At 45.7% G+C, this 13,968-nt stretch overlaps 1 protein-coding gene across 1 annotated transcript; it reads left to right on the top strand.

Moving 5' to 3' along the window:
• Nucleotides 1-345: 345 nt before the first annotated feature.
• On the top strand, nucleotides 346-13,161 carry PRSS38 (serine protease 38). Its single transcript, XM_015083391.3, has 5 exons — nucleotides 346-635; nucleotides 1,062-1,224; nucleotides 1,782-2,053; nucleotides 11,685-11,827; nucleotides 12,229-13,161. The coding sequence occupies exons 1-5, from the start codon at nucleotides 476-478 to the stop codon at nucleotides 12,481-12,483; spliced, it is 993 nt and encodes a 330-aa protein (XP_014938877.1). The 5' UTR covers nucleotides 346-475; the 3' UTR covers nucleotides 12,484-13,161.
• Nucleotides 13,162-13,968: the final 807 nt, after the last annotated feature.

The following is a 13,968-nucleotide window of genomic DNA, read 5'->3' as shown; positions in this document are numbered from 1 at the left end:
TGTCTGGGAGCGAGGCCACCAGAGACTGGCTCCCTGATGGGGAATGAGGAGCCTGCAGCCTGTGGGTACTCCAGGAGGAGGGGGCCTGCCCAGGTGGCTGAGACACCACGTGTCTGCCCAAAACAGGTAGTCAGGGTTCCCGCCAATCAATGTTCCTGGTGTCTTGTGCCCTGCTCCATGGAGCTGCATGCCCTCATGTGTTCTGTGTTGTCACGTGCCCCCTGCCATGGCACTGTGGTGCCCTCGTGTTCCCGGTGTTACGTGCCCCACGCCGAGGCGCTGCGGTGCCCTCACGTGTTCTGTGCTGTCACGTGCTCTGCGCCGAGGAGCTGCGGTGCCCTCACGTGTTCTGTACTGTCACGTGCTCTGCGCCGAGGTGCTGCGGTGCCCTCACATCTTCCTGGCGTCGCATGCCCCAGCAGGGTTGCAAGTCAGACGAGGTCCTGCCCTTGAACCCCTGGGACCCTCCCACCTCATGGCTTCCCGGCCATCTGTCCCTCATGCTGTGCTTGGAGCCTCGGTGCCTGCAGCCCCCAGCCTCATCCTGCTCCTGCTCCTCCTGCCCCCCACCCAAGTTGCAGCCATAGCCCACGGACACCCCAGGATCGAGGGTGTCTCCTTGAACCGAGACGTGGGTAGGACCCTTCCCAGCCCAAGTTGAAGGGGTCTTAGGGGCGATTTTGGGGCTTCTTTTTCCGTGGGGTGGAGGCCCACCCCTCTCTGCCCCTCTTCGCCCCTCCCAGCCCCTCCCTGCTCCTATCCTCCTTTCACGCCCTTCCCCGCCCCTCTCCGCCCCTCCTCAGCACCTTCCCTTACCTGCCTTCCCTTTCCTACCCTCACTCTCATCCCCTCCCTTGCCCCTCCCCCCAACTTCCCCTCCCATTCCCTCTCATGCCTCACCCCTCCCTGTCTTTCCCTTTCCCTGTCCTCTTCCTGACCTCCCCAAACTTTCCCTTCCCTTCTCACCCAGAGGCAGGACCTCTCTGCCACTCTGTGTTTCTCCCCAACCCAATCCACCTGCCACCGCTGATAACTTGCAGACTCTGTCCCTTTCTCCTCAGCCTGTGGCCATCGTTACATACAGGGGAAGATTGTGGGGGGCGTGGATGTCCCAGAGAGGAAGTGGCCATGGCAGGTCAGCGTGCACTATGCAGGCTTCCACGTCTGCGGAGGGTCCATCATCGATGAGTACTGGATCCTGTCGGCAGCCCACTGCTTCCAGAAGTGAGTGGGCAGCACCAGATGCCATTCCCTAGGAGGTCCAGGGCCTCTGGGGTTGACCACGTGGGCTACCTACAGCTGGGACTTCCCAGAAGTGGGGGAGAGAGTGGCGCTCAGCACACAGTTCCAGCCAGGGCAGCCTCTCCTCTCACAGGGTTTAGGGCTCCTTGGGGGCCATTGGCTCTTTGGGACAGGTGTGGAGCCTCGTCATAGGATGAGAGGTGAGAGGAAACATCACAGGAGAGGTGAGGAAAGACGTACCTTCATGGGCGACTCACTGCACACCTAAGTTCACCCTCCTGGGCTGACAGTGAGCAGCATGTCATGATGAGTCCCTGAATCCTCCATGGGCCCAGCTTAGGACTTCTTTGGGGGCAGTTTTCTTAGACAACCAGGATTCCAGTGTGCTGCAGGAGTTTGCTTTTCCATATCCTGGCTGAGAGCCTGGAGACCCAGGCCACCATGCTCCAGGCTTCCCTGGGCCTGTGAACTCCTAGGAGACTTCCCTTCCCAGGTACAAGGTGCACAAGCCACTGTGCCTCTGTCCTCTGTCCCCACAGGGAGAAGAACACTGAAGCATTTGATATATATGTGGGCCTTGTGGACCTCAGGGTTGCAGGCAATCACACCCAGTGGTTCGAGGTGAACAAGGTGATCATTCACCCTACGTATGAAGTGTACCACCCTATTGGAGGGGACATTGCCCTGGTGCAGCTGAAATCTCGCATTGTGTTTTCTGACTCTGTGCTCCCAGTCTGCGTTGCACCCCCAGATGTGAACCTTCAGAATGTCATTTGCTGGGCTACAGGATGGGGAGTCATCTCCCAACAAGGTAAGAGAACTAAGGGGTCAATCTCTTAACTGGAGCTTGTGTAGGATGACAGCTCTGTGTCACTACAGAGAAGAATGAATTCTGTCAGTTATGGGAGTGCAGGTGTCTGGAGACTGGAAATCCCACCCATCAATCACTATTTCTTTGTCAGTGTGCGGTTTTGTTATCCCTGGCTGTCTTTGTTGTCTACAGAGAAGGGGTTACATCGATTCTGAGTACAGAATGTATATTTAGTATATTGAAAATACAAATACAGATTTCAAAACAGAGTTTTCCTTAAGATTCTAAATTCAACTTATAAACAATCTTTTTAAACTTATTTTAAAAATGGGGGCACCCGGGTGGCTTAGTCAGTTAAGCATCCAACTTTGGCCCAGGTCGTCTCACAGTTTGTGAGTTCAAGCCCCGCATCAAGCTCTATGCTGTCAGGAGAAAGCCTGGAGCTTTCTTCAGATCCTCTGTACCTCTCTTTCTGCCCCTCCCTCACTCATACCATCTTTGTCTCAAAAATAAAAATAAACATAAAAAAATTAAAAATCTATTAGTTATTTTAGTTTTCTCCATAATGGCCTCATATTTTCTTTCTAGGTTTATACCTGAGTACTTTAGAATTTTTATGGTTACTGAATATTTTATTTTCTTTTTTTAATGTTTATTTATAATTTTTGAAAGAGAGAGAGAAAGAGAGACAAAGCATGAGTGGGCAAGGGGTAGAGAGAAGGGGAGACACAGAATCCGCAGCAGGCTCCAGGCTCCGAGCTGTCAGCACAGAGCCCAACATGGGGCTTGAACTCACAAACTGCAATATCATGACCTGAGCCGAACTTGAGCACTTAACTGACTGAGCCACCCAGGCACCCCTGAAAACTTTTTTTTTATTGTATTTGCTGATTAGTGACAGCTATTGATTTTTGCACATTGATTTTTCCAGCCACCTTATAGAACTCAATTTTAATACCTTGTCAACTTAGTATTTGGAAAAGAAACATCCTATTTTTTTTTCTAAATAATGACTGTTTCATCATTTCTTTTCCCATATTTTCATCTTTTATTTTTTTTATTTTTTGGTCTTATTGCAATGATGCTAGGTCTCCTTCTCTTATTTTCTATTTTAATGAAAATCCTTCTAATAACTTGCTATAAATTTGTGGTCTGGTCTGGAGACTTTAGATTAATCTTATACCAGGTTAAGAAAGATTAATGTCTGCTTTACTTAATTAAAAAAATTTACTGAATTTAGGCTGTTAGAAATTCAAATTAGAAAGTTATAACTTTATCACGTTCAATGTAATTCTCATGGTAACAAAGAAAATATCTGTAGAATATACACAAAAGGAAATGAAGAAGGAATTTAAACATTTCACTACAGAAAAAAAGTGTTTAAGCACAAAAGAAGACTGTAATTCAAGAAATGATGGACAAAAAGATACAGGGCATAGAGAAAACAAATAGCACCATGACAGAAGTAAGTCTCTCCTTATCAGTAATTACTTTAAATGTAAATGGATTAAATTCTCCAATCAAAAGACAGAGATTAGAAGAATGGATAAAAATACATGATCCAATTCTGTGCTGTTTGTGAAACTCACCTGAGATCCAAGGGCACAAACAAGTTGAAAATGAAAGGACAGAAAAATATATTCATGCAAGCAGTGACCAAAAGAGAGCAGGGTGGCTACACTATTACCAGATAAAATAGACTCTTAAAAAAAAGTTACAAGAGACAAAGAAGGACATTATAGATGAATAAAAGGTTTACACATCAGGAAGATATAAAAATTATAAGCATTTACACACCTAAAGACAAACCATCAAAATATATGAAGCAAAAACTGACAGAACTGAAAGGAGCACTAGACAGCTCTACTGTAATAGTTGGAGATTTCAATATGCCTCTCTCAACAATGGACTGAACAACCAGACAGAAGATAAGGAAGGAAAGAGAGGACTTGAACATCACAATGAACCAACTAGATGTAGCAGACACACATAGACACCCACCCCGCAACAGCCACACACAAATGCACTTGTGAAATTTTTCAGGATAGACCATACATTAGGCCACAAACAAAGTCCCAGTATATCTTAAAGGTAAATATCCTACAAAATATCTTCTCTGACCCAGACAGGGTGAAGTAGAAATCAGGAATATAAAGAAAATGGAAAAATTCACAAAACCATGAAAAGTAAACAACACGTTGTTAAATAACAAATGGATCAAAGAAAAAAAATCACAAGGAAAATTACAAAATACTTAGAGACAAATAAAAAAAGAACTAAAATGCAACATACCAAAACGTATGGGGTGCAGCAAAAGCAGTACTATGGGGAAAAATTATAGCTATGCCATTTATTCTTTTATAAAAGAAGTACTTAACATTTATAAAGAAGAAAGACCTCTGATAAATAACTTCACTTTACAACTTAAGAAACAAAAGAAGAACAAACTAAACCAAAGCTAGCAGAAAGCAGACAATAACTAGAAAGCAGAGAAAATTAAATAGAGATGAGAAAAAAAAAATAGTCAATAAGACCAATGTTAGTTATGTGAAAAGACCAACAAAATGAACAAACCTTTAGCTAGCCTGACTACAGAAATGAAACTGAGAACACCACTACTGACATCACATAAATAAAAGGATTTTAAGAGAATACTAGACATAACTCCACGCCAACAAGTCTGATAACATACATGAAAGGGAAAAATTCCTAGAAATGCCCAAATTACCAAAACTGACTCCAGAGAAACTTAAAACTCCAAGTGAGTTGTAACAAGTAAGCAAGTTGGTATTCACAAACCTCTCAACAATAAAAGTCTAGGACGAGGTGGCCTCCCTGATGAACACTACCAAAGATTTAAAGAAAAGTTAATGGCAATTCTTCTCAAATGATATTTGAAAAACATAGGACAGAAGGGAACACTCACCTCATTCTATGGAACAAACATTACACTGATCCCAAAGCAAGACACAAAAGTATGAGACACTATTCTTCATGAATGTAGATGTAAAAATCCTCAACAAGACACCAACAAACTTAATTCAACAGCACATTAAATCCCAAATACAAAATCTAACAGCACACCTAAAGGAAATAGCAGCAGAACGGCAAAGACACCCCAAACCCAGCAGAAGAAGAAAAATAATAAAGATCAGAGCAGAAATAAACAATACAGAATCTAAAAACACAGTAGAGCAGATCAATGAAACCAAGATTTGGTTTTTTTAAAACATAAACAAAATTGATAAACCTCTAGTCAGGCTTCTCAAAAAGAAAAGGGAGATGACCCAAATAGATAAAATCACAAATGAAAATAACATTATTACAACCAATCCCTCAGAAATACAAGCAATTATCAGGGAATACTATGAAAAATTATATGCCATTTATTCTTTTATAAAAGAAGTACTTAACATTTATATGCCAACTGGACAACCTGGAAGAAATAGACAAATTCCTAAACACCCACACACTTCCAAAACTCAATCAGGAGGAAACTGAAAATTTGAACAGACCCATAACTAGTGAAGAAATTGAATCAGTTATCAAAAATCTACCAACAAATAAGAGTCCAGGACCAGATGGCTTCTGTGGGGAATTGCACCAGACATTTAAAGCAGAGATAATACCTATCCTTCTCAAGCTGTACCAAAAAACAGAAAGGAAAGGAAAACTTCCAGACTCATTCTATGAAGCCAGCATTACTTTGATTCCCAAACCAGAGATCCAGCAAAAAAAGAGAACTACAGGCCAATATCCCTGATGAATATGGGTGCAAAAATTCTCAATAAGATACTAGCAAATCGAATTCAACAGCATATAAAAAGAATTATTCACCATGATCAAGTGGGATTCTTTCCTGGGCTGCAGAGCTGGTTCAACATTTGCAAATCAATCAATGTGATACATCACATTAATAAGAAAAGAAAAGAAACATAAGATCCTGTCAATCGCAGAAAAAGCAGTTGACAAAATACAGCATCCTTTCTTAATAAAAACCCTCGAGAAAGGAGAAAAGGAACATACTTAAACATCATAAAAGCCATTTATGAAAAACCTACAGCTAATATCATCCTCAATGGGGAAAACAGAGAGCTTTCCCCCTGAGATCAGGAACACGACAGGGATGTCTACTCTCACCGCTGTTGTTTAACGTAGTGTTGGAAGTCCTAGCATCAGCAATCAGACAACAAAATGAAATCAAAGGCATCAAAATTGGCAAAGATGAAGTCAAGCTTTCACTTTTTGCAGATGACCTGATATTATACAGGAAAACCCAATAGACTCCACCAAAAGTCTGCTAGAACTGATACATGAATTCAGCAAAGTCCAGGATACGAAATTAATGTACAGAGATCAGTTACATTTTTATACACCAATAATGAAGCAACAGAAAGAGAAATAAAGAAACTGATGCCATTCACAATTGCACCAAGAATCATAAAATACCTAGGAATAAACCTAATCAAAGATGTAAAAGATCTGTATGCTGAAAACTATAGAAAGCTTATGAAGGAAATTGAAGAAGATACAAAGAAATGGAAAAACTTTCCATGATCATGGATTGGAAGAATAAATATTGTTAAAATGTCAACACTACCAAAGCAATCTATATATTCAATGCAATCCCAATCAAAATTGTACCAGCATTCTTCTCGAAGCTAGAACAGGCAATCCTAAAATTTGTATGGAACCCAAATAGCCAAAGTAATACTGAAGAAGACCAAAGCGGGAGGCATCACAATCCCAGACATTAGCCTCTACTACAAAGCTGTCATCGTCAAGACAGCATGATATTGGCACAAAAACAGACACATAGGCCAATGGAATAGAATAGAGACCCCAGAATTGGATCCACAAATGTATGGCCAACTAATCTTTGACAAAGCAGGAAAGAATATCCAATGGAAAAAAGACAGTGTCTTTAAGAAATGGTGCTGGGAGAACTGGACAGCAACATGCAGAAGAATGAAACTAGACCACTTTCTTACGCCATTCACAAAAATAAACTCAAAATGGATACAGGACCTGAATGTGAGACAGGAAACCATCAAAGCCCTAGAGGAGAAAGCAGGAAAAAAACCTCTCTGACCTAGGCAGCAGCAATTTCTTACTTGACACATCGCCAAAAGCAAGGGAATTAAACGCAAAAATGAACTATTGGGACCACATCCAGATAAATAGCTTCTGCACTCCAAAGGAAACAATCAACAAAACTAAAAGGCAACCGACAGAATGGGAAAAGATTTGCAAATGACATATCAGACAAAGGGCTAGTATCCAAAATCTATAAAGAACTCACCAAACTCCACACCCAGAAAACAAATAATCCAGTGAAGAAATGGGCAGAAGACATGAATAGATACTTCTCTAAAGAAGACATCTAGATGGCCAACAGGTACATGAAAAGGTGCTCAATGTCACTTCTCATCAGGGAAATACAAATCAAAACCACACTGAGATACCACTTCTCGCCAGAGTGGCTAAAATGAACAAATCAGGAGACTACAGATGCTGGAGGGGATGTGGAGAAACTGTTGCACTGTTAGTGGGAATGCAAACTGGTGCAGCCACTCTGGAAAACAGTATGGAGGTTCCTCAAAAAATTAAAAATAGATCTACCTGATGAGCCAGCAATAGCACTGCTAGGAATTTACCCAAGGGATACAGGAGTGCTGATGAATAGGGGCACTTGTACCCCAATGTTTATAGCAGCACTGTCAACAATAGCCAAATTATGGAAAGAGCCTAAATGTCCATCAACTGACGAATGGATACAGAAGATGTGGTTTATATATACAATGGAATACTACTTGGCAATGAGAAAGAATAAAACCTGGCCTTTTGCAGCAACATGGATGGAACTGGAGGGTATTATGCTAAGTGAAATAAGTCATACAGAGCAAGACCTATACCATATGTTTTCACTCTTATGTGGATCCTGAGAAACTTAACAGAAAACCACGGAGGAGGGGAAGGAGAAAAAAAAGTTACATATAGGGAAGGAGGCAAACCATAAGAGACTCTTAAATACTGAGAATAAACTCAGGGTTGATGGGAGGGTGGGGGAGAGGGGAAAGTGGGTGATGGGCATTGAGGAGGGCACCTGTTGGGATGAGCACTGGGCGTTTTATGGAAACCAATTTGACAATAAATTATATAATTAATACATACATACAAACATACATACATGCATACCATTATGCCATCAAAATAAAAAAACAGCACATTAAAAGGATTATACACTTTGGGGCATCTGGGTGGCTTGGTCGGTTAAGTGTCTGACTCTTGGTTTCAACTCAGGTCATGATCTCATGGTTCGTGAGCTTGTGCCTGGCATCGGGTTTTGGGCTGACAGCACGGAGCCTGCTTGGGATTTCTCCTGCCCTCTCTCTCTCCTACTCACCCACTTGAGTTCTCTCTCTCCCTCAAAAAGTAAATAAATAAACATTTAAAAAGGATTATACACTTCAACAAAGTGTTATTTGTCCCAGGAATACAAAGGAGGCTCAGCATGCAAAAATTAACCAATAGAACACACCACATTAAAGGAATGAAGGGGGAACCCATATGTTCAGCTCAAGTGATGCAGAAAAGCCTCTGACTGGATCCAATGTCCTTTCATGAAGAAAAAAAAGCCAGTCAAAAAGTAGGAAGAGGGGAGTACTTCCTTGGCACGACTAAGGACATTTATGAACAACCCGCAGCCAGTATCTTACCCAGCAGAGAAAGGTGGACAACTGACGCCTAAAATCATGAGCAGGATAAGAAGGCCCCTCTCACCACTGACATTTTGTATTGTACCAGAAGCTTCAGACAGTTAAATTAGGCAAGAAAAAGAAAGAAAAGTCACCCAAATTCCAAGTAATCCTAAAAACCAACACATAAAACCAACCACTACAAACAAGAAACAATTTCAGCAAAGTTGCAGGATAAAGATCAACACACACAAAAGTTAACTGAGTTTCTATATGCCTTCAGTGAACAATCACAAAATGACATTAAGAAAATAATATTACATCATCTGAAAAAAAAGCTACCTTTAGTAAATTCAGCCAAGGAGGTGAAGACCTGTAAACCAAGTGCTACAAAACATTGCCGAGGGGGATTTTGAAAGACCTAAATAAATGGAAAGGCAGCTTGTGTTCACGGGTTAGAAGACAAAATTGTCACAATGTCAGCACCACCCAAAGTGGCCTGCATGTCCAGTGCCTTTTCTGAAGAAATGGAAAAGTTGATTCTTAAGTTCATATGGAATTGGAAGGGTCCCTATGTAGCCAAAACACACTCTTGGAGGAGAAGATCAAAGCTGGACAGACTCACAGTTCCCACTTTCAAAATATTGTAAAGTTATAGATATCAAGACAATGTGATTCTAGCACAAGGACAGATTCACAGACCACCCCCTGTGTACACGTGTGCCTTTGTACATGTGTGTGTGCATGTGCGTGTACAGGTGTGTGCACGTGCATGTATGCATATGGGGTGAGGGGTGCACGTACATGGGTGTGAGTTCATGTGTGAGTGTGTGCATGCATGTGTATCTGTTACATTTTTGTTGAATGCCAGACATTGTAGAACATTTAGAACTGAAGCCTGTGAACCCCAGAATAGACCCTTCTCTGCTGAGTCATTAGTGGGGTGGCGAGGGCGGGGCAGTCTGGTGAGAATTTGAGCTGGGTTGCAGGTTCTGCTGTTGCTCTGGCTGCCTTCAGTGCACCAGAGGCTCAGGTCCCTCCGTGGTGGCTGCTGGATGTGGGGCCTGGGGTGTCTCTCTGTTCCTGCTCCTCCTTTCACCTCAGCACCTCTGCACACCCGTGGCACGTTGTCACCTACCCTCTGGAGGGCAACTGGTGCTGGGGAGGAGGATCCCTGAGTTGCCCTGGTCCAGCCTTGGTCCCTGGCAGTGCTGTGGGCCCATTGGAAATGGGCCTCTGTGCACAGTTGCTGGCACACCTGGGGCAGCTGCACTCGACTCTGTGTCCTGGGACAAGAGTATCTTTTGGTCCTCCCGACCAATGGAAGGCTCATGGTCCACAGGTGAAAAAGGAAGCAAGCTGTGCTCTTGCAGTCCTCCGGTGGCAGCTGGCCATCCCCTGGCCTCCTGCATGGAGGGGCTCTCTCTCTGGACCCCTGCCCTGTCTCCTGTATTGTCCCATGGCTCTCGGTGGAGACTTAGAGGAAAGACCTACTACTGAGTGCAAACCTATCCTGTGGCTTCCGAGCATTCTGAGCTGGTGTGCTGGCCACACCTACACAAGCCATTGAAATTATTGCTGACCGCTTTCCATGCACATCTTCCTTCCACCTCTTCCCTTGTGCTCTGCCAGGCTCATCAGTTTGGTCCTCCGTCCACCAGCTGCATGGGGCTGTGGCAGCCGTGAGAGTGTGATGGATAGCTTACACCACATGTCCTCTGTCTCCACCACTGTCTGGGTGGTCAGCAAGACTCTCCACTCTGGGATGGCTGGAACTCGGTATCCCAGGCCCCTGTGAGCTCTGGGGGCTGTGGAGTCCACCCCACCATCCTCTGCCCATCCTCCCCATGGGATTGTCTGTACCCTCTGCACGCATGGCTCAGGACCCAGCAGCAAGCTGAGGGAGCCGAGACTCTGTGCCCTCTGGGCCTCCTTCTCTCTGCAACACCCTCCCTGTGGTGTCCACCTTGGGGTTCCAGCTGCCCGGGTACCTGGGGACGTTCCCCACCCGAGTGGCATGGGTCCCTTGAGGTCTTGCCTCATCTGCTATGTGTTCCCTGGACAGCCACAATGTAGGAAAGCAGTTGTGTCCTGTGCAGACACATTGCTGCTTGCTTATGGCAGGAGAGAAGTGCACTCCTTGTTGCCCTGCGTGGTCACAGTGGAGGCCCTGAGAGGTTTACAGCCAGCGTATTTCCCGATGCACTTTATTGGGCTGCCTCTTCCAGCACTGCAAACCCTGGTTTGTGGGTGCTCTGTTGCTCTGCGTGCCCGTTTGCACCACCTGCCTTGTCCGTGGCTCCTCTCCTGACATTGCCCTGCCTGCGCAGCCAGCGTCAACCGCAAACGTTGCTGACTCCTGCTTTGGGTCACCTTCTCTAGCTCCAAAAGTGGTTCCCCAGGTGCCCCTGGAGGGTGCTGTGCCTTCCCCAAATGGGCACCCCTTTGACACCAGGGTCGCATGGGTCTGCAGCCTGTGCAAGCAGCTTTTCTTCAGTCAGAGCGATGCCCAGAGCCATGGGAACCTCTCACACATGGGGCAGGAGAGCACAGGTTTCTGGGACCAATGACCGTGCCCATCGGGGTAGACTGAGGCACGCAGGGGTGACACCGGCAAAACCCAGAGGTTCTTTATTTTGCACACAGTGCCCTCCACTCAGCCACCTGGGGACTGGGCTGACAGAGGCTTGTTTGGTCCCCAGCTGCAGCAGTGGGAGGGAACAGGCTAGAACGTGGTGTGGCCCTTCCCGCTGCTTTAGGAAGACTCACGTGACACATATATTTCATACCCACTTAGCAAACCAGGCACCCCAGTGCAGAGAGGGAGCCATGAGGAGGTCCGGAGCAGGAGGAGCCTCAGGGTGAGCCAGCTGGGCCCCAGGACCACAGGTGCCTTGGGGACCCTTCACTGGGCCTGCACTCCTTTCTGACAGGCCACACCTCAGACAAGCTGCAGGAGGCACAGATGCCCCTGATCTCACTGCCCCTGTGCCAGCTGCTCTACGGACACCTGTCATATATTATGATGGACATGCTGTGTGCCGGGGACATCAAGAACATGAAGACTGTGTGCGAGGTGCTTCCCTCTGAGGGGCAGGGGCCAAGCCTGGGGCTCTCAGATGTTCACCTGCTTTGAGCCAGGGGGCACTTCGGGAGTGGGAGGTGGTCCCGGATGGCCTGTCTCCTGTAGGGCTCAGGAGTACATCACCATGTGGCCTTCAGCTGGGTGGGAGTCTTGGGTGGCTTATGCGACTCCAGTTAGCACTCAGCACCCTGTGGACCCCAGCACTGCCAGAACAGCCCAGGCTCCACGTCTGCCCGTCTGTCCCCACCCCCACCCCCACTGGCAGGACAGTGCCTGGAGCACAGCCCGCCTGCAGCAGAGCTTGGCACTGGCAAAGTGGGGCTGAGTGTGTGGGATGCAGGAGGCTGCAGACCCTGAACTCCCCATTCACAGGAACCCACTCTCTTTTCCAGGGTGACTCTGGCGGCCCACTCGTCTGTGAATTCAACCACACCTGGTTGCAGGTTGGAGTGGTGAGCTGGGGCCGTGGCTGCACATACCCTGTGTATCCTGCAGTTTATGCGCGGGTCTCCTATTTCTCAAAGTGGATCCATTATCACATAGAGCACACACCCCTGCCTCTTCAGCCACTCCCCACCCTCTCCTCCATGCTATGCGCCACCCTCAGTGTCCCTGTGACCATGCTGGCTGTCCTGTTAATGTTGTGAGGGCCACCGGCCAGGCCCAGATGTGGGGCCACATCTCACCACAAAAGGGCCCAGTGCTCTGGGCTGAGATGTGGTAAGATATTAAATGTTTACCAAGTGAGCATCCCGGAGGTGCTATGTCGTCTGTCCACTCAGAGCACAGGCCCCCTCACGAAGACAGAGTATGTATATCGCCTGGCACTCAGTGGCCTTATCAGGGTGACAGGCAGCAAGGGGAGAAGCACAGGCCAGCCGGCCATCAGTGTTGGGACATTGAATCCAGGTGCAGCCAAAGCCAGCAGAGTTTTAAATGCTCAGACCTGTCAGTGTCAAAGAGTTTTTAAGTACCCAAATTTCCAATATGAAAATTGAAAGATGTGAGCTGAGAGTAGGCATTCGGAAGAACTAAAAAGATGAACACAGAAATCAGGGGGCCAAATGCCAAGAAAACACCAAAACTAACATTCTAAACATCTGGTTTTGGGAAAAAAATCAAAAAGTAAGAAGTCACTAACTTCATCAAGATATAAGCTGGGGCCCCTGGGTGGCTCAGTCAGTTAAGTGCCAGACTTTGGCTCAGGTCATGATCTCGCGGTTTGTGGGTTTGAGCCCCACGTTGGGCTCTGCTGACAGCTCAGAGCCTGGAGCCTGCTTTGGATCCTGTGTCTCCCTTGCTCTCTGCCCCTCCCCTGCTCACACTCTGTCTCTCTCTCTCTCTTTTGCTCTCTCTCTCAAAAATAAATAAACATTTAAAAAAAGATATAAGCTGAGAGCAAAAAATACACAAAACAAGAAATGACAAGGGGGAAATATTAAAGAAAAAAATCTCTGAAATCATAAAAGGTATTGTATAATTCTATGTAAATAATTTTAAAATGAAACATTTCACTTTTTAGAAAGAAAGTAATTTACCAAAGGTAACCACAGTAGAGATGGAAGGTTCAAATAGGCCAAAGTCTGGAGAAGAAGTGGAGACGTTTCAGAAGGAATGTAAAAGCCCTTGGTTGAGGGTTCCTTGGGAACCTGTCAAACCTTCTACTGAGGGCTATCCCTGTGCTGCTACGCAGCCCACACGCAGACTGGGGAGAGGCTTCCAGACTCACCCTGGTGGTGCACGTGCGTGAACACACCTGACCACACGTAAGCAGGGGACTGCCACAGTCCAGCTTACAGTTCAGAAGTCCTGGTGAAGGACTAGCCGCCAGAATCCAACTTTAAGATAGCACGTTGTAATCAAGTAGGATTTACTCCAGGAATGCAAGGACCCCATAGGTGTAATTCACATATTAATTACTTCCTTAATGAGACTAATATTAATGAAGAGGCTTTTAACAAATTCAAAACCCATTTTCCAAAAATAAAAGGAAAGAAAGTAAAGATAGCTATTGCTAGTAAGGTACAAGCTGCCTTGGCCTAAAAGCCGTCCTTTCCTTGGTGGGGAAACAGTGCATTCCTGCTAAGGCTGGGTCACAGGAACATCGCTCCTGTGTTTCCTGACCCTTCACA

The sequence above is a fragment of the Acinonyx jubatus genome, chromosome A1 (assembly GCF_027475565.1).
Source record: "Acinonyx jubatus isolate Ajub_Pintada_27869175 chromosome A1, VMU_Ajub_asm_v1.0, whole genome shotgun sequence".
Classification (NCBI taxonomy): domain Eukaryota; kingdom Metazoa; phylum Chordata; class Mammalia; order Carnivora; family Felidae; genus Acinonyx; species Acinonyx jubatus.
The sequence above is the reverse complement of the archived record's forward strand: the minus strand, read 5'-3'. Positions and strand labels throughout refer to the sequence as shown.